The sequence below is a fragment of the Topomyia yanbarensis genome, chromosome 3 (genome assembly GCF_030247195.1).
Source record: "Topomyia yanbarensis strain Yona2022 chromosome 3, ASM3024719v1, whole genome shotgun sequence".
Taxonomy (NCBI): domain Eukaryota; kingdom Metazoa; phylum Arthropoda; class Insecta; order Diptera; family Culicidae; genus Topomyia; species Topomyia yanbarensis.
The window spans coordinates 349,723,200-349,750,113 of record NC_080672.1 but is presented as its reverse complement, the minus strand read 5'-3'; the positions used below and the strand labels follow the sequence as shown (position 1 = coordinate 349,750,113).

The 26,914-nt window shown below is 41.6% G+C and overlaps 1 protein-coding gene across 1 annotated transcript in view; it reads right to left on the bottom strand.

Annotated features, from left to right (window-relative positions):
- The window catches only part of LOC131692056 (arginine-glutamic acid dipeptide repeats protein), a 150,140-nt gene that overhangs the window by 7,998 nt on the left and 115,228 nt on the right, over nucleotides 1–26,914 (bottom strand). Inside the window, 13 exon segments of the mRNA XM_058978901.1 lie at nucleotides 2,677–2,797; nucleotides 2,903–2,946; nucleotides 3,479–3,555; nucleotides 3,622–3,717; nucleotides 4,680–4,733; nucleotides 5,056–5,487; nucleotides 5,544–7,713; nucleotides 7,801–9,253; nucleotides 9,317–9,635; nucleotides 9,637–9,712; nucleotides 9,715–10,009; nucleotides 21,407–21,586; nucleotides 21,664–21,885. Of these exon segments, the coding sequence (XP_058834884.1) occupies nucleotides 2,677–2,797; nucleotides 2,903–2,946; nucleotides 3,479–3,555; nucleotides 3,622–3,717; nucleotides 4,680–4,733; nucleotides 5,056–5,487; nucleotides 5,544–7,713; nucleotides 7,801–9,253; nucleotides 9,317–9,635; nucleotides 9,637–9,712; nucleotides 9,715–10,009; nucleotides 21,407–21,586; nucleotides 21,664–21,885 (5,539 nt within the window).

Here is a 26,914-nt window from a genome sequence, read left to right as displayed (position 1 = left end):
CTCGAAGCATCTCCAACTTATGCGAGAACATTTTTGGCGCGCCTGGAGACGGGATTACGACGCAACGAGCGAGAGTTTAGTTTAGTTTCAATCAGCCGAAGCGCAACATAAATGCTAAATAAAGGAATAAGTGTAAAAGTAGCTGTCCGTGTTTGCTTTTCCAATGCCTGCTGAAGGAAGAATTTTGTTATAGTCCGCTGCATTGTCAATCAATTCCGTTTGGGCTATAACAAACTCGTTGTTTACGATCAACATCTTCGTTGATTTCGTTCCTATCTCGATGCAAGAAAACTCCAAACTATCATTAAGGACATTATATCTACGCCTTTTCTCGCTACATTCCGCATCCCGCAAGGAAGTCACCTCTGCACAGTAATATTTCTCCTCTATTTTAATAACGTCAATATCAAACTACAAGGACCCCGCCTTTCCTTCGCCGATAATACGAAGATATTTTTTACAGATACGGGATGCAACCGGTACTGAATTTCTTCAAAGATAACTGGACAGCTACAATACGTGATGTGATCTGAACAGAATGGTTCTAAACTCAATCGCCACATTTGCGTGAAAACGTCATCCGATCCAGTTCAATTACCGTATATTCGACTCGAGCATTCCAAATCGCTTTATCGTCACGAATCTTGAAGTCATCTTGGATTCGGTGCTAACATTGAAGCCACATACATCATACATTTATAGATAAGGCATCTAAAAAGTTGGGATTCATCTTCTGTATAGCAAAAAAAGGGACATATACTATCTTTAAGCGCTTTATTGCGCGTTGGTCCGCTCAACGTTACAGTATTGTTCTGCTGTTTGTAATCTGTACAACCAGAACGGGATTGACAGAATCGAGGTTGTCCAACGCCGGTTCATACGCTTTGCTTTTTGACATCTCCCATGGCGAAACAAATTTCAACTCCGCATTCGGAGGCACTGCTGTCGTGCCCCTTGCATCTAGGACTTACTCTGTTCCAGAGTAGTTTACGCTACAATTCTCGAACGCCTGAATCTGCAAGCCCGCATTCGGGAACTACGTAATAACTCTCTCCTGCGACCATCTTTTAGGAGAACCAACTACGGTTGTCACGACGTTCTCAACCTCTCAATAAGCATTATGCCAAACGTCCATCATGCCATAAGGGGTACATCCATATCCAAGCTCACAACTCGCGGTATTTGTGCTATCAAAGTCACTTCACTTAGAACTCGGTCACTCTACTTGTTCTGTAGGAGCGCCTCTATTTGTAGCGTATTTGAAATGATAACCGATGCTATTCACGTAGATCTATCTATCTGTGGCCTTCGACAAAATTTATCATGATATCGCAACAGCTAAGTTAGACTATCCCGTTGTTATTCATGTAAAACATATTCGTTGGTTTTGTTTTTGTCTTAATAGAAGTATCATATCTACAAGAAAGCCATCTTAGTCCAGTATTTCTACTTTATTTTAATGACGCCAATACTAAATTACAACACCCCATCTTTTCTTCGCTGACAAGAAATTTTTTCAACGGATCGTGATTCAACCGAAGCAGAATTTCTGCAGAGTGAACTCAACGGCTTTAGTACGTAATTGTCACACGAACGATCCAAGACGCTCTCACCTCAAGGATCGCGAAGTCACGTTAGACACAGCAATAACGTTCAAACCACATACTGCATACATTGTAAATAAGGCGTCAAGACAGATGGCAAAAATCTTAGGGGGGTACTGTTTTAAATCACTTTAAGGCACGTTGATCCACTCAACACTACAACAGAATATCGTTAAGCTGCTTCGAATCCGTACTACCAGGACGGAGTTAATATAATCGAGGTTGCCCAACACCGTCCATGGGCTTTGCATATCTCAAGACGAAACCGATTTCTGATTTGAAAAGTGATGTCGATGAATACACCTCGACACTCCCAGCATCCGGGGCGAATGTTTTCAAGCCCTATTCGTCTGACTTACAATCTGTAAGAGTGGATTGCTCTAATGCATGTATCTTCAAACCCGCATTCGAGCTCTATAGAACTCTATCCTGCGACTACCTTTAAGGAGACCCATCTTCGGTCTCAACAGCGCTGTTATTGAACTTCAGCGAGTTTTCAGGTGTTGATACCGCATTCGACTTCCACTTGACAAGTATTCCTCAATCAATCAAATTTTATCTTTCCTTAAATATAACCAGTATAAGTAACCATACCATCGAGGCAATGAACCCTTTTGGTGTATATACGAAAAAATAAACAAATTGAACATCATTTTGTCCAGGTGTTCCGAACTTATAGGTAACTCGCTTTCACTAAAGAAACCTATCTACCTCAATAACGGACAGAAATAAATATATTAAACTAAACTTTTAATCAATGACTAATGAATGGCACGTCTTCACATAGCGCGTAATGGAAATGTACGTGATACGCTACGTTGTAGTAAACAACAATGATCGCAGCATGAATACATGAATGGCAAAGATGGTTGTTGTTCATATGAGCGTCATCTACGTCAGGCGGTATGGGTTGAATCGATGGAGCTTTGGTCGGTCGAACTGTCCGTTTGGTGCAAAAACGACAGATAACAAAATAAATACAGTTAGCTTGTGTGAGTGAGGGCGTCCGTATGTGAAAAAGCACATGTGGAGGGATTTTCGAGAGAAGGCAATTTCTTGAATTCAAACTCACGTGGTGGTAGTTGAAAACCAGCCGCCGCCGCCGCCGCTGCCGCCGCCGTGTCTTGCTGCTGTTGCGAGTGCAAATGCAGATGCGTATGGGAGTGAGCGTGGTATTCACCAGCCAAGCGCAACTGTAACAATTGAACAGATGATACAACCACATACAGAAATAGTACACAATAGGAATAGGTACGGGTGGTAAATTTTGCTGAGGAGTAATGTTTGCTGATACGTACCATCGGATCGGCCGGATCTAGCCCAATGAGATGTGGCGGCAAGCCTGATTGTGTGTTTGTTTCATTTTGGTTCAGAACCAGTCATTATTTTAGCGCCACGATCCGAGAAAGCGCGCACCACGAAGGAGCAAGCCACGTCAGACGACAACAACCGGGTGACGGTGTAAGGATTTTTTGGGAAAATGTGAAATTGTTTGCATGGATTAAATTTCATTTTTTAGATTCCGAAGCAGACCCCACAATTTTATATTTCATGTAGATATTGACAGTCAGTCAGCCAACGAATGGTGTAGTTGGCAGCGTTTATTACGTGGTCAATGGTGCCAGCATTTTGGCGGGAGAGGTTCGTTGGAGAAGGTTGTTTTGTTTTGGTTTGCAATTGACCACAAAATGGTATTTTTGTGCCAACATGTTTGGCATTTTTTATGGGGCGTGTGTTTTTATCAAGTGTGTTTGCGTGATTCGGCAGGTACCACATAGAAGTAAAGAATTTGATGTTAACGAAACATCAGAGAGAAAGAAGGCGAAAGAAAATAACAAGTTATGAGATAAAGTAAAACGTTTGTGATCGCATACCTATTCGCTCCCGTTCAAGCTGAGCCAAGGCGGCCGGATTGCCGTACAGTGCCGGAAACTGCGATGGATGCATCCCCCTAAAACAATGTATAATAGTGCATTAGAATGGTTTATGGTTGTATGTGATTATATGCAAAGTTTACCTCATCCTGTAGTATTCCATCCAGTGCGGTTCTAACCGTGAAGGGCCGACACCCTGCTGATTCTTGAGATCGTCAAACTCCCTAAAAAAGATGTCCCTGTTAATCGTAGAAGATCGGCAAAATTCGATCAATATCACTTTGAAGTAGTCGTAGTTTTCATATGCATTTATAGCAAGGATGGCAACTCAAACAAGCTCCAACAAAAGGTAGAGGGAAGTTAACATAAAATATGAGTATAGACTGTTATGTGATGTTGATGGAATGAATTTGGATCGAGCTGATTATTCTCATATATCGATTTGATTATTGCTTTATGACAAAATTTTGACATTAAATATAATTAGAAACAACCAATTAGAGCATGATTGGAAGGTCATTTGGCATAATTGTTATTCATACCCTAAAACAATTGTAAATTATCAACATTTTTCTAAAACATTGAATTCAAACCGTTTTAGAATGTACTTTACCCAGTTATCATTTTCTATTAAGATTATTGCAACTGCAAAAACCTTAGCAGAGTATTTTGTGACCAGAGGTCAAGTCCAGTTAACCGCTAGTCTAGCAACAAATATTACAAAAATGATAGTTCACGCTGCCACAATGGCCAAGCATTCCATTCAGTTCTCGAGACACGAGCTAGGCAACATTGAAAGAAAAATCTAAATATTTAACAAATCTAAATTTACCGCGAAAAAGTCAGTAACTTCTTGTTATTCTTACGCACTTGTGTGCAACTGAAGCACGTGAAGCTATAAAAAATCCTTTTCTCAAGAAGGTCTAAAACGTTATTGTAATATAACTTAGTCAAGATGGACTTTTCAAATGATCATTATGCCAAATAACTTATCTCAACGATGTCTTATTTCAGACAAGATTTTTTTTCTCGAAATGGGACACAACCGATTCAGGATGATAAATGCTGATAGGGAAAATGTTACAAAATATCAAACTATAGTCCAAATAGGTCGGAGAACTTAAAAAGCAGCAAACACGATGAAGGTGAGTTGGACAGAATGGAGATAAATAGCGAGGAAAAACAAGGAACTTTGCTGTACCTTTCTCTATTATAAAGTGGATGATATGGTGATGGAACCATCGTTTCCACAGGACTACAAATAAACCGTGAGACGAAAAATAAAAAAGAAAGAAAGAAGAAAACAGAATAATCACAATCGATTCGTTAAGCGCACAACATAGTCAGTAGAGATCGAAGGTGATTGTTGCAAACGGGAATCGGAGAGAACTATGCTTTGCAAATGTATTGTGAGAGCAAAAAATTGTGCCCTCCTCTCTCCCTCTCTGTCACTCTGTGTTCGGTAATTCTTGAAATGGGACAAAATGTGTGAAGCTATTTGATACTTCGAGCAAACAGATTCGATCCGTCATTTACGGTAGTGCTTGTACATATTATTGGAAGCGTTAAAAACGTACCTGAAACCGACGTGAGGTCTCGCGTATTCAGAGAGTTGACGCAGTGCGGGCGTATCCGGGTACGGTTTGATATCCGGCTTCATCTGCTGCTGTTGCGATGAAGGATGACCTGGATGACCGATGGGGCCTCCCATACCGCCGGGCCCAATAGATTGCTTTCCATGTTGCTGCTGTGCCGCTTGAGCTGCTGCCGCTGCCTGCTGTTGCTGGTGTTGCTGCTGCTGCTGCTGTTGATGTTGCTGGTGTTGCTGGGCTTGCGCTGCTTGTTGCTGCTGTTGTGCCTGCTGCGCCTTACGTTCGCGCTCTTTTTCGGCTAGTTTGCGATCACGATCCTCCCGTTTACGAGCTAGTTTTGAATCCGGCGTAGGTTTGAACTCTAAGTCCGTCCTACAACACGAGTTGTAATCTCCTCGGTCGCATCGACGAACAAAACTAAAAGGAATGTTTTTTTTATAGCTGCAACTTTAGAAATACAAAAAAATACTTACATAGCAGACTGCGACCGATGACACTCGGTGTCGTCCGGTTTCGCTTCGGGGCTGGGTCCTCGGTTAACATCGTGTACCGGTGACGGTGGCTCCGGGTCTGGATCAATGTCCAACGTTTCGATATGCACCGGTTCATTCGGGTGGGAATGGTGAGGCGGCCCATGGTGCCCAGGTGGAGGTCCATGACCCGGATGGTGACCAGGATGACCCGGAGGAGGTCCCAACCCTACACCACCGGCTGCCGCGTGTGCATGTGCCCGTAGCGCATCCATGTGGCTCGTTTTGCCACTGACTTGCAGCTGATTTTCGATGAAGGGATTGTGCGGACCAGGAGGATACGGCGATGGATGATGTGGGTTACCTTGGAAAGGACTCCCACTAAGCGGACCGCCGGGATGTCCCACATTGCTAGGAGATGGTCCACCAGGACCGCTACTACTTTGGCTATTGTTATTACTGTTTGGACCTCCAGCAGAACCGGGCGTTTTCGAACCCGACCCAGATAACGAGGAAGATGACGAAGACGAATTTTGAGGTGGTTTTGAATTGCCCTTGTTTTTATCATGCGCGTTACCGTGAATTTGCGAATCCTCCGGGCGCGGTGGTGGAATGCTTGTAGGATGACCATGCAGCATCGGATTGTCCAGTGGTGATCCTGCAGGTTTCATGTACGAGAATCCAGGACCATATGCTGGTCCGTATGGGTACGGAGCGAAAAATGGATTGTGATGATGGGGATTGTACAACGATGGGTGCACGAGGGGATATGCTTGTGATGGGTGCATTACTGAACCGGGCATTCCAGGAATCGGTCCAGTCATTTGAAGTGGTAGAGGCATCTGAGGATGTCGCATAACCGGAGGTGATGCTCCTGGTCGGAACGGATGATTCGGTGGAGGTGACCGTTGACCAGATTGACTATACATTTTACTCAACGGGCTAGAGATGAGCGAGGAGGTTGATGCCGAGGAGGACGGTGGTGGAGTCATGTGTGGTGATTGCTGGCGCATTATTTGTCGATCCCGTTCGGCTGATGCTGCTGCGGCGGCGACTGCTGCAGCGGAAGATCCCGGTTGATGATGACTTAGATGCATCGGACTAGCCCGACTGAGGCTGGAATTGGCAGAGTTGGCCGGCGAGCTTGATCGATGATGATGGGAGGAAGGAAATCCAGGACCACCGGGTTGTTGAACACTGGGACTGGATCGACTGAGGCTGGATGGGGCAGTGGGAGTGGAGGGAGATTGAGCCAAAGGACTGGGCTGGTGAAGCGACGTTGGTGGATGGTGACCGGGAGGATTGTTGGAAACCGAAGGTGACCTTCGTCCGGCTCCTGCTACCTCCATCAGACTACCAAGCGCTGAGGGCGTTGGTCCTCCAAGCAGCGGAAGAGCACCAGTAGGCCCACCCAAGCTTGGCGGTAGCAATCCAGCATGACCCAGCGGTCCAGCAAGATGAGCTGGATGATGAGGCGGTAGTTGCATTCCTGGATGTCCAAGGTGAAGAGGAAGAGGATGTGAAAGCATTCCGTGCGAAGGATGAACTCCCTGTAGTAGGGAATTTATCGGAGATGCGCGGGTAGGTTGTAGATCTCGCGGGTGAGGCAGATCGGAAGGACGCATTGGTGCTGGAGATTGAGAATTTGTGTTGGCAGTTGACGATGTAGAGTTCGAAGTAGCATTCGATGTTGGCGTGTTCGGTTGATGTCGAGAGCTCTCCGACGATGGTGGAGGTTGCCGATGGGAGGAGGACAGATATGGACTACTTGGCATGTGTGATGCTAAACTGCTATTTGGTAACATGTGAGGTGGTTGCTGCTGCTGAGACTGCATTGATGGTGGCAGTTGTCCTGTTTGCGATGGGTGCATAGAATGAGATGGAAGAGGTCCTCCTGGTTGTTGATGTGGTCCAGAAATTCCTTGCGAAGACGAAGCTGGATGATTTGATTGAGATGTCGGTACAGGTGACGAATTCGAACCTAGAAGTGATGGATGACTGCTGGGCATCAATCCAGGATTTACAATGCCTGGGTGACCTGAATAGCCACTAGGGGGCATGTTCGGAGGAGGACCGGATTGAGGTGACGCTATGCTGCCATGTAGTGGGGGTTGTGAACTACTGTTGCTTCCCTGGCTGTCCTGATTCGGTGTGATTGCAAGCCGGGATGACGCTGAAACATCCAATGGGTTTTGATCAGCAAGTGGCGAATAGGTTGAACTTTTCATAAGGTTGTCTGCTGAAAAGCTGCCTTTCATACCTGACATCGACTCCGGCGGAAGATATTTCAAGTCTTGGGGTTGCTGCTGTGGTTGTTGGGATGTCGATTGTTGGCCATGCGCCATAGGACCCTGGTGGGAATGCTGTTGACTTCCTGACAAACCAAACGGAGGTGGTGGTCCTTGGTATTTTCCCATTGGGTCGAATTTCATCATTCCGGAGGGGTCATATTGTTGCCGCAACATGCTCAACTGATCCGGATAATGACTTTTTGGCATCAGAGGCAACCCCGATGGTGTGCCACTATCCGATGCTGGTGAGTGAGTGAACTTGGGACGTTCTTCGGCTGGTGGGTATTTCATATTTAGCCCCATCAAATCTGGTGGATATCCTTTCGGAAGTTGACCATCTGGAGGACCACCAGGGCCCGAGTTTAGATGTCCCGATTGAGGTGCAATTTTCATCGAAAGAGCACTGTCTTGTGGAGGATATTTCCCAGGCTCCATAAACCGTTTCATGTCATACTCTAGCGGTTCGTCTTGTCCGTATTTCATCGCATTGTCAGACGACTGCGGCGGGTATTTCATATCACCATACTTCATACCATCATCTGGTGGACCATACTTGATATGGCTCTCATATGCTGGCTTCATCACTAAATTCTCTGGATCATATTTGGTACCGTCAGAAGGAGCATCTCCATGCCCAGGTGTCCCTGTCTCTCTCATTAATTTTGCCTCCGATTTAACTTCAATTTTCAGTTTAAGATCTTGAGGTTGTTCGATAGGTTGTGGCTGACTCTCGGGAAGCTCCTCACCTGGTTCTTTCTTAATAAACACATCTTTTGTGTTAAATTCTGTAGCTAAAGCACCACTTTGGGCGTTAATTTCCTGTTTCATATTGGCAAGTTTAGAGAGCATCTCCTGTTCATTAGGAGCTTGTCCAGGCCCCGGATGAACCAATCCGGTGGCAGCCGCTGCACACGATTCCGGAGCTAGCACCGGTGCGGTGGGAGATATTTCGGCTGCCTTCTCCGGTGGCTCTTCAGCTACCGCTGTCGGAATAGCGGCCATTGTCTCTTCCGGCGTCGGAATCGTCGCCGGAGCAGGTGTTGCTACCGGTGTTGGCGTCGCCGTTGAAGGTGGCGTAATATCCTCTGTTTCAGGAAGTTTGGCAGCATCAGCTGCGGTCGGCAAGGCCGCAGTAAGTGAAGCTGCAGCTGCTGTAACCGTACTGTCTTCTTCTTTCTCATCACCGGTTTTGGTAATAGATGATGCCGGATTGCTACTCTCGGGAGATTCTGTAGCCATCGGTTCTGCTGCAGGTCCAAGAGAAAGTGGATCCTTCTCCTCTTCCTTAGAGGATGGCGCTGTTGGTGTAGCAGCCGCTGCACTAACGTTGATGCTGACCTCAGTGGCCGCTTCACTGTTCGATTCGGCTTCATCCAGCACTGATCCAGGTCGACTGTCGGTTGTAAAACTTTCTGTAGGGCTCTGTTGAAAAAAAAATCTTATCAGTATCGGTAATTTTGGATTACATACAACCAATAAACTTACATCAGATCGTTTGCGCTTTTGACTATCTTTCTCATCACTGCCATCTGGATCCAATTCATTGGCCCTCTTTTTGCCCTTGCTTGGTGTATCCGTTCTGCTTTTTCCTTTCTGCCCTTTACCTGAGGATTCTTCCTTTTTGCTAGGCGTCTTCGGACTATCAATCGGTGTCGTTTCGGGTGTTTCGTTACCGCCCCGCTTGGGACGTTTACCACTGGAAGCGTTATTATTGGCGTTCGCTTGCTGTTGCTGCTCTTTCGCAGTCGGTTTCTGGCGAGTTCTCATCCTCGAAGGTGAATCCTCGCCCGCTTCACCCCCTCCTCCCACTGCTGCTGCTGCCGCTGCTGAAGCCGTTGTTGCTCCAACTGCTGCCGCCACTATTGCTACTGCTGCTGTTACACTTTCCTTGATTGCCTTGGTGGCGCTCGAATCACTGTCGCACTCGCTGATATCGTCCTCGGTGACGGAGCTATTCTCCTCCTTGGACACGGGGGACGGCCGTGATGATTCTGTCACGGCCGGTTCTGGCGTTGATTCCTTCTTGTTACTATTTGGCGGTGTATTGTTGCTGCTAGCATTACTGTTGGTACGCGTATTGCGTCTTCGCAACGAGCCGGCCCGTCGACGGCGGTGCGGCCGGTTGTTGTTCGCACCCGGCGTTTTCTTCCACAGATAGTAGAATTCCACTAGTTCGGGCTGTGGGAGAAAGAAAATATGATTTGTCAATTAAACGATAGCACATTTTCTTCACAAATTGGTGTTCATATTTTGAATGTAAGCCTAATCCTCGTGGCAATCAATCAATTGTATAACAATGGCTTGGTAATCAATCAGTAGCATGTACTCTGTCAGTAGACTGAACATGCTGATTGATTTTCATTAAGTATACACCACCACTACCTGCGAAATATTGGTATTACATTCCATACCGGAACTTAGCATTCTATTTCGACCGATTTTCCAGACGATCATTATCGTACAGGAAAATGGTTGACAGAGAATCCTGATTCTTTCAGGAGTTCTTTTTAATTATAACAGTTAGCTCGCTCAAGTCGACGCATTGAGTCGTACACTCGTACCTAATATAAACTAATATAAACAAATCGGTTTCAGAAACCTCTAGCAGATAAATTGCTAGCGATATTGTTCTGAGTGGCACACGGCATATTAAAAAACAAGCGAGTAAATTGAAAAGTTCGCCGTAAAAGTGGGAAGTTCTGTACATCAGTCAGCACTTCTCCGCCATCAGTGAGCTCCAATATTTGTCGAAAAATGTTGCAGGAATAACATTTTTAGACTGCTGCAGATTTTGTCGAAAAGCAGCTGTTTAGTTTTGAGTGATTCACTGCCGTTCTACGCATAATTGTCCCATGTATATAGGGAATCCCATAGAACAATGGTAAATTATGCGAATAACGGCAGTTCATCTGTTCTCATTATGATAAATGCAGTGGTCAGGAATGTAAAATAATGCCCTTCGTGGGTGCAAGCTTCTTCCCCTCTAGAAACACTTTCTGCTGGACAGGGATTTTCGCCTTTCCCCTAAATACCGGAGACCAATACCACGAAGACTCAACCCTCTGTTCTCTGTCATCAAATTAATGAATACCTCGGCCATGTTGAAGAAAATACACATCAATTCTTCAGCAGAGACTAGGGGGTTGTTGATACGTGATTAGCTCACCGAATTCCTCTTATTATTAAAATCGGTATCTTGGTAGATATTTGTGTTTCGACTCCGTCTCATCAATATGCATAGCAGGCCATCTTGGGTAAACAACAAATCCAAAAAGTTCACACTAGGGCAAAGCGAGGTACCCTGAGGATAATGGCATTAGCTTCCTGGCTGTTGATTTGGAGGTGCCGGGAGTGGCCTTTGTAGTTACCATTATGACCCTAACAGTAGCCAAAGATTTGGCCTCCGCATTGAATGACTGTGTTTTGGATTGGTTTATCGTTGATAAGTGGGCAACCGATTAGGATGCATTCTTCGCAGCATATTCCACGCAAGATTTTTTATTGTGTGTCGTCCTATTAGGGACCATTCATAAATTACGTTTCCCAAAAATTGCCCAAAATCGACTCCCCCTTTCCCCATGTAACAAATTGTCACAAATTTCTTCATCCCCCCATTCCCATTACGTAACAATTTTATTGAAAAATAAATTCTTCGGGAAAACATATTACGTAACGTAGAAGCCCCTAGCCCTGAAAGCGTTACGTAATTTATGAATGGCCCCTTATAGTACTTGCACGTAGAAATCTATCTTTGGTAGTTGCATAGCGTGGTTCATGTAGGCTTAATTCCGTGTGCTTTGAATTGTATAGTCAAATAAGAAGAAATAGGTCTTTCAACCCGCAGATCTAGCAGAAATCGATGGTACGTCGCTTATTGAATGGCCAAACGCAACACGATTGCTGTTGTTGAGTGAATATTTGTTCCTGCTAGATCCGTATATATTGGTTTTGTAGCCATTGCAATGGTGGTGTGGCATAAGATAACGGTGTACTATTTATGGTTATAGTAGGCGGACTTTTCTTAGCTTTCTGCAGAATTTACTCATTGGAATCTGTCCTGGGTTCATGACAAGTGTTGTCTGAGTAAACGTCCAATTTCCGTTTGATCTGCATAAAATGGTTACGAATGAAGGAATTGGTTTGTTCGGAACCATTCTCACAAGACGAACAACACCCGGGAAAGCTGTTATGAAATCCATTTCTCCAGATCTTGTCATATTGTTTTAATCACGATGTTAGAGGAGCGCCAAGATAAATCTTGTAAGCGTACCTCTCTACAGCAGTTGTCTACATATATACGGGGATGCTGTAATCAACGTTGCTGTAAGAACCCAATTGTTATATGCGAAATCAGTTCAATCAGCAAAATCAGTTCAATTCAGCCACCAGCACCAGCAGCTCTGTATTACTGTCGGTTCCGACATATTCTCACGGCACAGAAGAAAAATATCGTGCTCCAACCTACTATGTCGGACCTAAACAAAAATGAGCGACGATTACATGCAGTAAGTGACCCTATTGTGCTTAAACTGTATTCCCGTTTAGTTTTCGAAATGTCCCCTAAAATCGCTTGTTCGAAATGTGAAAAAAATATCAAAAGTGCTAAAGAGACTAAATACGACCAATGTTTACACCCTATAATTTCACCATGTTAGACATACCGTACTGATGATGTTCCAGACCATTAATCAACCAAATTCGTTTGTTTTGCGAAACAAAACATAACGTTGAATGTGGAAACATGAAATCAGTAACTTTGTATGTATAGGCGAAGACACAATCAAGGCGAAGACACAATCAAGGAACGTTCTGTACACTTTTAACAGGGTACCTGCAAATTAAAAAACTCGTAACTGTGGCAATTTTAGCCAATTTGGATACCACGGAATAAGCTGTCGAAATTTACCTATTTGGCACGTTATACCGTCGCTGTTGTGCTATCTTATGACAAACGCCATTTTGGGGCAAACTGAGTTAGATATGCCACATTAGTTTGCCATGGCACTTGGAAGTTATGCTGGCAACCTTTCCCGGTCAGGTAAAGCTAAGGAGGGTATATGTCCTCCCGAAGCTATTCGAGATACTGCGCGCCCTGAATTTGCTCTACAATTGCAGTTTGCCAACGAACGAAATCAGCTTGACTCCATCGCCGACTCTCATCTGTTTGCCATGGAATTTGGAAGTTATGGCGGCGACCTTTCCCGGGCAGGTAAAGCTAAGGAGGGTATATGTCCTCCCGAAGCTATTCAAGATACTGCGCGCCCTGAATTTGGTCTACAATTGAAGTTTGCCAACGAACGGAATCAACTGGACTCCATCACCGACTCCCATCTGTTTGCCATGGAACTTGGAAGTTATGCTGGCGACCTTTCCCGGTCAGGTGAAGCTAAGGAGGGTGTATGTCCTCCCGAAGCTACTCGAGATACTGCGCACCCTGAGTTTGATCCACCATTACAGCCTGCCAACAGACGTAATCAGGTCAACTCTGTCACTGACACCCACCCGTCTACCACAGAACTTAAAGGACACGACATCAACCCTTTCCGGTCAGATAACAACGCTCTAAACAAGTCAGACCAACTCGAAGGACATGGAATTCCTGTATCCGTTTCTCAGGTAAATACAATGAATGTATATGTCCTTCCGAAGTAGGACATACAGATGCTGCCCCCGTTGAAAGCCCACCCCAATTACAGGCGTTTGCTTCCACCACCACTCGATCTACCACCGTTCAACCGTCAGGACGACACTTGCAGGGACATCTTAAAATCTACTATCAGAACGTGAGAGGGCTACGCACAAAAATCGATGAGCTGTTCGTCGCTGCTTCGGATGTTGATCATGATGTTATTGTTCTGACCGAAACGTGGCTGAATGATCAAATCAACTCGCTCCAATTATTTGGCTCAAGGTACTCGGTATATCGTAACGATCGCGATCCTAATAGTGCAGGGAGAAACGTGGTGGTGGTGTGCTCATTGCAGTTTCCAACCGACTCTCATCCAAACACAAAAATGACACTCACAATCTCGAACAACTCTGGGTAAATATCCGTGGCCCCTATACTAATCTCTGTGTGGGTGTTGTATATATTCGCCCCGTGTCCGCAAGTGATGTAGAAATTATTCAGAAGCACATAGACTTCGCACTTGACATCGCAACTTCCAATGAACCCAACACGGCACATCTACTATTTGGTGATTACAACCAACCTGGATTTCTTTGGAAGAGCACTCCCTCCAGGTATACTTTCCCATTGTATATATTCCCCCCGATTCCGCAAGTGATGTAGAAATTATTCAGAAGCACATAGACTCCGCACTTGACATCGCAACTTCGATTGAACCCAACACGGCACATCTACTATTTGGTGATTACAACCAACCTGGATTTTTTTGGAAGAGCACTCCCTCCGGGTATGCTTTTCCAGACCCTTCTGAATCAACCTTTTCGAGGGCGAGTACTATCTTACTGTACGGAATGTCCGCACTGAACATGCGACAAATGTCTACAGTGAATAATAGGCGAAATCGAATCCTGGACCTCCTGTTTATGAATGAATAAGCTTCATTGAACTGTACCGTATCAGAGGCGCTTGAGCCTTTAGTTGCTGTAGACGAACATAATCCTTCACTTCTGGTAACGCAGATTTGTCCGAAGCTGGTTCTCTACGACAAGGATGTCGGGGAGTTTTTCGAAGGCTGACTTCTCTAGACTTCCTAACTTACTACAAACAATCGACTGGGAGACTTTCTTGAATTTCGCAATCGATGTAGATGCTGCCGCAGAAAAACTCTCACTGGTGTTAAAACAGCTTTTCAGTATACATGTGCCTGCACCTCGTCCCCGAACAAAACTAGCATGGTCCAACAACCGGCTACGTAAACTGAAAAGAATGCGAGCTGCTGCGCTTCGACATTACACTATTCGACGAAACCCGATCACAAAAAGGGAGTTCACTATAGCCAGTAACTGCTACAAAACATATAATCGCTTTTTCTGCTCAAGACACGTAGTACAAACCCAATCCAACCTAAAATGAAACCCAAAACAGTTTTGGTCCTTTGTAAATGGGAAACGTAAAGAAAATGGGCTTCCTTCCAGTATGTTCTTCGCAAATGAAACGTCCAATACTCCGAGTGGTATCTGTAACTTGTTCGCAAAACATTTCTCGTGTGTGTTTAAAAATGAATCGGCTAGCTCAACTCAGGTGGACTGTGGCCTACAAGATGTTCCTCGCGATGTAATCAATTTTGGAAACATTCAGTTTACTGACGAAGACATTCTAGCTGCCATAAGCAAGTTAAAGTCCTCTACATCGGTGGGGTCAGATGGGATTCCTTCCATTACTGAAAAAAGCGCAAGCGCATTGTGTACACCTTTACGACTAATCTCCAACCAATCGCTGTCGCAATCAGTGTTTCCCGTGTGTTGGAAAAAATCAGTAATGTTTCCAGTTTTTAATAAAGGTAATAAGCAAAATGTTGCGAACTATCGTGGCATAACCTCGCTCTGCGCTGGATCAAAGTTTTTTGAGATCCCAATAGGAAATATACTTTTTCGTGAGACCAAAGCATACATATCGAAGAACCAACATGGCTTTTTGCAGGCAGGTCAACAACCACCAATCTAGCCCAATTTATATCGTACTGTATTAAAAACATCGAAGATGGATCACAAGTAGACACTATATACACTGATCTTAAAGCTGCCTTTGATCGTGTAGACCACTCTCTTCTTCTGGCAAAGATCGAGCAGCTGGGTGCTCCATCAAATTTTACAGGATGGCTTAAATCATATCTTGTAGATCGTTCTCGGTCTGTAGAATTGGGACCTAACGTGTCATATAGCTTCATCAACTTGTCGGGTGTACCTCAAGGGAGCAATCTCGGTCCGTTGCTTTTTTCTTTATTCTTCGACGACGTTTGCTATGTTATACCCCCAGGGTGTAAACTCATACGCTGATTATCTCAAACTCTTTCTCATTGTGCGGTCAATAGAGGACTGCATCGAACTTCAGCGACATCTAGATGCTCTCTGTAACTGGTGTAATGCAAACTTGTTGGCTCTCAGTGTGTCCAAATACTCTATAATATCTTTCACGCGCAGAAAAATCCAATTCTCTGGAGCTACAACATCGCTAGTCAATTGCTAGAGAGAGTGTTAGTTATCAGAGACCTTGGTGTACTCCTGGACTCGCAACTGACATTCCGAAACCACTACTCTCACGTTATAGCACAGGGAAATAGAAACCTTGGCTTCATAATAATCCATATTGTCTGCGGGCATTGTATTTTTCACTTGTTCGATCTGTCCAGGAAGCTTCCGCAGCCATTTGGTGTCCTTATACGAGCATTTGGACTAACAGAATTGAAGCAGTACAAGCAAGATTCCTCCGCCTTGCTCTTAGAACTTTGCCGTGGCGTAACCCAACAGAGCTACCACCATACATTGATCGCTGTCGTCTGCTCGATATGGAAACTCTGGCAAAAAGGCGAAATATATTCGGTATTTTTTGGGAAAATATTGACTGGCCAAATGGATGCCCCAGATATTCTCTCACAAATCAACGTCAACGTACCCCCCAAAAAGTACGGTCAGAACGAACCCATAAGGGCGATGTGTAATGTTTTCAATAGTGTGTATGACCATTTCGATTTTTATGTTTCTAGTGATTAGGAGATTGATTTAGCTTATAAGATTATGTGAAAATATTTCTGTAATGTTACTGTAATGCTGTATATCTTGTATGTAATTTTGTTAACTTGTTATGTGAGATCATTGTAATAGTTGAAAAACGTAAGAAAAGATTATGGGTTTTTACGCGCATTCGAGGTCTGCTGAAGTGAACCTTGAAATGGGCTTTTCTCCACTCTCCCTATCAGCACGTTTCCATAATTGGGTTAAATGCCAAATTGCAAACGATATGTGTATCATGCGTAATATTATCGTTACAGTTGAAACCTGGAAAATCAAACCAGCGACAATCGCTTCTTCTCTTGTTTAGTGCTAATCCAAGATGTCGGAGGTAGTGCGTTACATAGCGCATCATTGTACGAATGCAGTACACTACTTTCAACGTGATTCTATTGTTTAGAACCAGAGAAAATATGACTGTAGCTGGTCGGACCCTCCAGTCATCAACTGCAACCAGAATAAATATAATAAGCACAACGACAAGAGCTCTTGATCCTTCGGTGGCCAAGAAGAAGAATGGTTGGGAGAAGAATAATCCTGTCAAAGACCGTTCAAACTCGAAAGAGTGACACAGAATACTGCATTGGATTATTTTGAAGAAAGGACCAGGAGTGCGATTTTATGAAGTTTTAGTTTCTGATGGCCCTACATTTTCTGACAGAGTGAAGTTCTGAAGTGTTGAAATGTTTAGCACTGTTTGGGAAAGCAAAAGTAGTACAAAGCTAGTGTCAGACCCTCATGAGACCCCAAGAAGTAAATTTTGAAGGTATTTGCCAATTTGGATTTGTCGGTATACGGTTCCAGATTTAATTTTAAAAAATGGCTTATTTTGACACATCTACAAATCGCTTGCCACACAAAAAACTTTTTGTGCGATTCGACAGCATCATCTCAGACCAATTCAATAAATTTTCTACCTGAAATGTTGCTTTTTTTAAATGCGGTTTTTAAACAAAAGCTTTGAAAGTTATACCTTGGTGAGGAAGAGCCGGTATATTATTATATGCTGTTACTTAGTGTAGAATTAGACTTCATCGTTTACGGCTATTGGCGGTGGTCAGCTATTTTCGTCCGCGTCCCTTATCACCATTTTTCATACAGTGATGCATCAGCAGTGCTATCTTTGAAAATGAACCACCTTGGTTATGCAACTAATTTTGTCCGATCTTTTTTTAAATGCAAATAATTAAGCAATCTTCATTTTGTTATATTCTGAATTGCACATATTTTGTCGTATGTAGTTTTAAATGTACTTTCATTTGATGACATTGTAAGGGAACACGTATCCGCCGGTTGATGCCAATCGAGCTGACATTTCCTTAGACTGAACAAACTAATTTATTTGTTTGTTTAGTGTTTATTTGACCAACTAGGAAACGAATTCACTGGATCCTTAATACGGGTGGGAAATACGCATGGTCTTGTCTGAGTGAATGAACTTTGAATTATGTATGAGGGTGGAGAATTGACAATTCGCAAGATCAATTCAAATCCAATTACCAATTTGCGGTAATCAGTTCAGCACGAGGAACAATTTTTTTATGGTCATATTTAATGCTTTACTTTTAGTCCATTAACTCATCAGTCAATTATACTGAGCTAAGAATAAGTACGTACTATTTGGAAACGGGGGGTGTTTGATTCGTGCATGATGTTAATATCGTTTAGGAACGCAGCATTTATATTTTTTCTGTTTCGCGTCTTCATTGTAATATCGGAACGTTTACTCGAACGAGGTAGAAAATTTCAAGATACGGGATCTCAACATGCTTATGATTATACCAAAAAGGACCATTTATAGATTCTGTCACACTATTAGGAGGAAGAGATATGACTAATTGTGACATAAATGGGGGGGGGCACGTCATGTGCTTTGACGCAATCGGCCGTTTTACGCACGATTGCGCCATGTATATAGGAAATTCCCAAGAACATGAACACTTTTGCGAGTAGCGGCATAAAAGTGCTACCACAAAATGAAGGAAAAACTAAAAGAATTTAATTCGTATTAGACCAAGGGGAAAAATAACGTGGTAGTATGACAGAGGAGTTAGTTAGTATTGGGTAATCTTTGCGTGACATAATTTTTGAATGTTCCATCATATCACTTTTAAACTCATTGTCTACGGTCCATTTTACATTGTCGACAACACTCCCGACAGCCGAATGTCCGGAGTTCAAGATGTTTTCGATTAAACAATCTCGATAAACGATTAGCCAAAGTTTAAACACCTAGAAGATTTACGTATCCTACAGTCAATAAACTATTCAAACATACACGAAAATATAGTCTCAGTCGCATCGCTTGCTTGAAGCGAATCCTAACAACCCACCCACTACCCAATCATTGGTACTTATGGGAGTGTCACTGAGTCGGGGTCTTCCGTTAAGTAAGTACCACATCAACACTTCCTTTCTCATCCTAAGTTACGGTAAAGATGGTCGTGGCCCGCAATGGTGGCTCTCATGCGAAACTCTCGCTTGGACTGGATCAATTGTTATTCCCAAACAATGCTCCTCAAGTAGTCTGGCTGGAAATGAGAGTCATCAGTCTGCAATCTACGAAGTATACCGTGCTTACGAAATTAGACTTCATCGTTTACGGCTATTGTACAACCGCCAGAAGACTTAAAACGTTGGTACTCAATCGGGAGTAGCAAATCAGAAAAGGTGATTATATGTCAGTGATTTACTCAATACAAAATGTGCTGCAAAACCTTAAATTCCGTCCAGATTAAGTCTTCGGTACGGAACAATACCCTGACCTAGGAACTCCAAGCATGTTGTTAGTCGCCTCTTACAACATGGGAGCAGGTTATTAATGGTTCTATACTTGGCTGAAATAGCGCAAAAAGATTTTTGGCCCGCCGGACACCACACCACAGTGGTCGGAAACGACAAAAACGTGAACTTTATTCACTAGAGGCCAAACCATCGAATATATTCACAGGGTGTCTTTGGAGGAAATGTTCGTATGGATATTTCCAACAATCTGATAACAATTGAAATTAGACATGGCTTACTATGATTGAACTAAAAAAAATAATTTTTACACTGACGAGGTAGAAAGTTGGTGTCTTCGACAAAGTTTTAGAAATGCTCATAGTGAAGAATTTTGTTGAAGAACTTGAGCTTGTAGGACTAAAGGTTATCGATTTATAAGGCGTTTTCTATGGCAACCCCCTTAAATCAAGTTTTTTTAATATAACTTTTTTCATTGTGACTATGAAACGAATGAGTATTTTTACATACAGTCTTCGACAATATTATGTAGTTTTGATACCTACACATTTGTCTTGGACATAGTTTGCACGAAAAGTCAATGAAAAAAGTTATATTAAAAAAACTTGATTTAAGGGGGTTGCCATAGAAAACGCCTTATAAATCGATAACATTTAGTCCTACACGCTCAAGTTCTTCGACAAAATTCTTCACTACGAGCATTTCTAAAACTTTGTCGAAGACACCAACTTTCTACCTCGTCAGTGTAAAAAGTTAATTTTTTTAGTTCGATCATAGTAAGTACCTAATTTCAATTGTTATCATACGCGCAATTCCTCCAAAGACACCTTGTGAATATATTCGATGGTTTGGCCTCTAATGAATTAAGTTCACGTTTTTGGCGTTTCCGACCACTGTGCACACGGGTTGGGCTCAAATTTGGACCAAAAACTCCTGGTGTGACTAGGAATCGATTCAGGCATGGCCCGATAGTGGTGAACTGTACACTTTAATAATCCGGAAAAAGGGAATGCGCAACGCTGCATAAAATGACTAGTTTTGGAGAAAATTTGTAATAGGACGTAAGAAAGATCGCGAGCCTTTCTTTGTTTACATTCTCCTTCGATTATTACGACGTCACTATAAATCTTTGAACTAATTTTCCAGTACAAACCAAAAACCTGAAAATTTGCTTTGCTACACTGAATAGTATTTTGTTGTCCACTTTTTCGAATTAATAGAATTAAGGTGGTTTGGGTGTTCAGAGGATCAACCTATAGATATATAAATTTTACCTGCGCAATGTTCTTCAATGTTATAAAATAATTAAAGTGAAATAACTTTACTGAATAATCAAGGCTATCTAGGACGGGCATAGCGTAGTTAGTAAATCGTACGCAGCTCACCTGGGTTCGATTCCCAGCCTGCGCACAGAAGATTTTTCCAAAAAAAAATTTCTCTAACCCGAAAAGAGGCCTAATGTTAAAACCTCTACAATCAAAATAAAAAAAATCAAAGCTATTTATAATGATTATTTCGTCATTTTTTTAAATTTAAGAAAAGGTGGCTCTTGAAAAATCCGTTTTCTTATATTATCTTTTCATGTGTTAATTTCTCACAAATGCATTGTTCTAGAGATTTTTGTAACTTTCATTGGCACACATTTTTGCCGAAGAAATCTCTTTTGTTTGGACAGTTACCAATGATGTTGACTACAAAGACGGTTTTCTTCAAAGATTGCAATTCGATTTTCAATCTATTAATTCCATTTGAAAGATCGACGATTTATCGTGTTTTCAGGATTCCAATTAATTATTTTATAAAACAGTAATGTTTTTTTTAACCAAAATTGGTTATAAAAATTTAAATAGAACTGGGACAACAACACCATAAATCAACACCACCATGTAGTAAATTATTTGAGTTTTGCCAAAGAAAACCGATTAAAAATAAATGATATTTTACACCTCCGTAAAATCGGGGGCATTGCACTAGAAAGGTGCGCGAAAAAGTGAAAATTCCTCTGAACTACGACTGAATTTGATAAATACTTGAATAAAATTGAATTCGCTGAATTTTTTTATCAATCCTTTCCATTTCACATATTCCTATATAATTAAAAATCCTTGTAACATTTTGAAGTCCCAAATCACTTACCGTAGTTCTGTGGGGCAGTAGATCCTTGTGTATGCGAAAAAAATTCTTCCCAAACTGGCGAAGCCCCTTGATGAAACGTTTGGTTTCCTCCTCTGTCCACTTTTTGTCGATTCCCTTCGTCACCGGACACTTCAGTAGAGCTTCTAGTGCTTTACCGGCGTCGTAACCAGAATCATGTAGCTAGACGTGTGAATAGAAGAAACGAAAAGTCAATAAAGTCTTAATCAGATTTTTAGTACTCGGTAGGCCACACTTACAACATCAAATGCATTTATCGTAGTATCGTCGCGACTAGCTGCCATGCAACCATCCTCTTCACACATGCCCTGAAATGCGGAAATTGACCGAGCAGCGGTCAGGTACATCAACAGATCGTTGTCAATGTAGATGCCGGGGGTCCATCTTGGATCCTCTAGGTCGCGATCTTCATCGTCCTCGGAGCGGTAGTTTTCAATTGGTTGGTAGTCTGGTAATGTTGCCTGGTGGTTGCATCACAGAACGAGAATATCTCTTAGTTAGAATCAGTTAAACTTGTGCAGCACTACTAGTAGGAGACTACGTGAGAACGAGTTTTGTTAAAAAAAAAACATTTACACATGATCATGAGATATGGTACTATGGAAAGGTATTAGTGCAGAGTTAAATAAAAATAAAAAAAAAGAATAAAGGCTACACATGAACATCTAATTTGAAGTTAACCCTCCGACACTCGCGCCGTTGTATTTAATGCAACACCTTCCGAAACTCTAGCGAAATCTTCTTCCTGCACCAGCGGCTGCTCATTCGAGGAGCTATTCGCGCGTGTGCCGGAGGGTTAATTAAGAGATATACTGCCCATAATAGCATATTTGTCCTATTTTCTATGGGATTCCTTATTTTCGTGGAACTCTAACTTGCGATTATGGGCAGCAAAATGAAGAGAATGCCTTGAAGCCAATAGAAAGGTAATCCAAAGAGTGTTTTTGTTGTGCGTAAGAGTGTGAATATCGTTTTAGATTGCTAAAAATTACAATTAATTGGGATACCAAGAATAAATTCTTATATATAATTCTTATTGGTCTTATGAACAGCCTAGAATACGCTTATTATTTTATAATGTTAAAGACTTTCTAGATTGTTATATGTTATATCGAGTGAATTGTGTTAACGTGTTGCTCTAGCAATGCTTGGAATAAATAAAAACAATTTTTTGAGTGTATATTCATATGACATGAATAATATGGATGATGATTAGACAAAGACCATACTGACATGAAATTATAGTAAAAAATGTACAGACAAAGCTAACGATAATGTTAATGAGGTTAATTCAATGGGGTTAAGCTACAATGTTTCATCAACACCAAAATGGGATGCGCTACAGAGGTTAAAAACAATCTGAAATCAGTTTCGATTCATTGCCTTTTAGCACACGGCTACCAGTGCCGCATCTCGTTGGATGAGGCAAACTCCTATATGGCTTAATTGGCAAGTTGATTCTCAAAGTACCGCCAAAGGTACCAAAATGTATTTCTTCGGTAAAACACATTCAACGCTTTGAAGGGAGAAAAACTATTCCTACTGACTGTCAAGGTCACTACGGAAAAATTCTAATTTACTCATCTCACTCGCAGATCAACAGCTTACACGCGCAAGAATCTCTCTCTTTTCCTCTTTTCTCATAGTTGCTATGGTTTTCTCGCAATGCCTTGGCTAGCTCCGAATCAAACCGTACAGAACTAATTAAAAGAACCGTTAAAATGCTTGAAGCTCATTCTGAAATTTCTTTTCTTCCACTCAGGTTCATTCCGCGGTGCCTTGTTAGAAAAACCGCACATTTTAAACAAGACTAGGTTGGAGTAGAAAAAGAAACGAACAAATCACCTTCTGAGAGTTAGTAGCAAGCGCGCGCAGCAACGCGTCCATTTCATTACTTATGGGCTAATTATACACTGTGAAAAATTTGAACAATTTAAAATTAATTACAACGCGCAGGGCCAACACCGAGTGGCGGCGGCTGCGGGCGGACAAAACCGTAAGAGCTCCGGGTAATAAATTTCAAAATAGGAAAACAACAATAAAACGCGTGTTGATGCTCCAACTGTTTGATTGCGCGTTCCAAGTTTGCCCTTTTTCACTTCCCGAGTACGGCAATGTATCAAACTATGAGTACACAGAAAATATCGAAAATTGCTATAAGGAAGAAAGGAAAAGAAGAACTAAGCAATACCCAACACAGTTAGAAATGTTATTGTAATTAGAAAACTATCTTTACACTAAGAACAAAAAATTTTATGCGCTTTTAAATCCAATTAAATTTTGTAGCTTGTTTTAAGAAATTGTCTTGAAAGGCTGCTGAACCAAATACTTTTCCACCATTCTAACCACAAACTACAACTATTAGTTGACAGATGTAGTTAAAACAATCAAAACAAACAGTTTTACGAAATATCGGCGATATATCACGTCGTTTATCCATTCTAAAAATTGTATTTTTGTCACAAATCAAAAGTTTTACACAATTTCACCAAGAACTACGAAAGGATCAACAAGGAACTTTCTGTAAACAATTTCGAATATTATTTATCGTTTAATTACGATGTTATGTGTATTTCACACGATTTGAAGATTATACTGTGTTTTAGTTTTTTAGCCTATTTTACGTTTACGTGTTTTACCCTGTTATCATCTATATAAATCTTCAAAACTCGGTATTTCATGACATCAGTAACTGATACCAATTTGCTACCAGGTAGACAATATATCTAACCTAACACCAGTTAGACACTAAATCCAAACAGTTCACACACCATGTCTAACAAGCAGCAAGTTGGTATCAGTTACTGACGAGTGGAACACGAAACATTCAAATCTAACTTTTCTGAGTTGGGTCTTGTGGCCTCAAGCGTAAATTTGTTTAACCATTTTTTCCTTTAGGAAAAAAGCTAGCAAAGTAAAATAGTATTAATTGCTAATAGTATGATACTTCACCCTGCTCGGGTTTCTTTCGTCAGACCAATTACAGTCGCAGTGGGTTTGTATGCTTTCTTCCGCCCGGTTGAGGATGAAAAAAAAAACAAATTCAATCAATTCATTGTCAATTAGGAGCTACAAGTGAACCATCATCGATAATGAGAAGATGGTTAATTGTTCGGCAGTACAAATAGAAGTGCTCGCCGATCGAGACCGTTACTGAACAGCAACCGAGGAAAACTGAGATCAATCCCTTTTTGCAATACAGTGAAAACCTGATTTTAGGAGTGCCCGGTTTATCAACCCCCGATTTTATCTACCCCTAATTTTATCAGCTTTTCGACCCGAGTTTATTAGCTTCATATGAAAATTGATAGTTGGTAGTTTGAAGGGCTCTAGCAGGCAAACCAAGTTGAATTCGAGTAAATCTTTTTTGTAAAAAATATTTTTTTTTAATTTTTCACTGTCAGGGTCCTTAAGGGCTCCTTAAGGGAAGTTTAAGCTAAATAATCAGGAAAGGTTATGAGTTTATATCAGGGACTCAAGAAGAATATTTTAAGAGCTTCGGTTTCTTAAAAAGAAAGAAAAATATATGTCCCGATTTTATCAATGTCCCCATTTTATCAGCCCAACGTTCACCAAGGGGCTGATAAAAACGGGTCTTCACCGTATTAGTCGTATGGATGCGATAACCTTGCTTGTTATTTTATCATAACTGCACAAAACTGAGTTATTTGAATTTTATGACATGTCGGTAATTTCGAATAAAATCCGCAAGATAACCATTTTTCGGTATAACTACGTATAGGACTACTATGCTTTAATAGACAAATTTTCAAAAACAATGATCTAGCACAGTGTTTTTCAACTGGGGGTGAATTCACCCCCAGGGGTACGGTTCGTCAGATTATGAATTATTTCGGGTAAATTTCGACTTATAATCCTAATATTTCCATCGAAATATTGCCTCTATATTATAGAGTCAATAATTCGATGGAAATATTAGGATAACAAGTTGAAATTTACCCGGAATAATTCATAATCTGATGTACCCCTGGGGGTGAATTCACCCCCGGTTCAAAAACATTGATCTAGCAGATATCATCTACAGCTACGGACAAAAACGCCAACATTCTTAAAAATACAATATAAACATACTTAATCTGTACAGCTTGGTTCTCAGAAGGGATCAAACTTCTTCAATGTTGGATTCTCAATACACCCAACAAATAATCAATTTTTTCAACGTTATATTTTCACTGTTTGTAATTTTTGAACATAATTCAGTGAAAACAAGAAATTACTCACTTCATGTTTTTCATTTCTTATGGATTTTTTCCGCAATAAATGTATACGTTCAATATGACGACCATATTGAATAACCAAAATATTCAAAGACGCATTTCTTATGGAAAAACAACCATTTATTTGGTTTTAGATTAAGTAAGTAGTCTATTACATTTTGTGTATAAATTACCAACAGTGAGAAAATAAAAATTACAATTGTTTTGTGGAAAATGACTAATTTTTGGGTGTATTAGGAATCCATCATTGAGGAAGTTTGAGTGATTTTAACACCCCCTCCCCCATCGTAGCATTTCGTCACAAACCTCTAAATACCCCCTGGTAATTACGCAGCTTGACGGTAACTCTCCCCCCCCCCCTTGTCAACGCAAAAAAATGAAAAACAATGTTAGTTATTCCCCTTTAAAAAAAGCTACGTAGCATGACATGACCCCCTACCCCCCTGCCGTCACACATCATCACAAAATACAAAACTCCCCCCTCCACCATATAATGCTACGTCATTTATGGATGGTCCCTTATGATGTATTTCGATGAATATCGATATGCAATTCATGTTTTTAAACAAAACACCACGTGCATTTAGATAAAAAAAAATATTGTTTTGGTGATAACTCAAAGATTATAAAAAATGGCTATTTTGGGACATGTTTGGCCTCTATGATTATTAGTAACTGCTGGCATTTTCGTTTTTAACAGTACACCGCTGTAGTCGGTGCTACACTCATTCAAACTTGGGTTGGATCAGTTTATCTCGTTTTTGCACTACACGAAAAACGCGTAAAGCGTTCACTAAATCATCGATGCGTTGTGCATGGATCATCGCGATTGCATGTATGTATTTGTGTATCATTGAGAAGGGCTCCAGCGCTTGTATGTTAACGTATTCTGTCGCGTGGGCGTTTAAATGTCGCGAGTACTAGCATGTATGTAACTTCGCATGCATAAATTCGATTTTTTCGATTTCATAACCGTATAGTCATTCGCATATTCGCGTGTGTTTTTGAATAATTGCGCATACCGTGAACCTGATACTTAATTTCCAATGTAAGGTTCAGATGCTAGAAGAGCTATAGTTTCCGGTCGTGTCGTGACGTCATGTTGTCTATTGGATATGAGCGTCATTTTTTTATTAGTCGAACTGAAGGCATAGACCTAGGCTGTTAGGACCGACGGTAGGAATTTCCGGACGAGATCGATTCATTATTGCACGAAAATATAAGCGCTTGTGACCACGTTTATAAGTGCTAA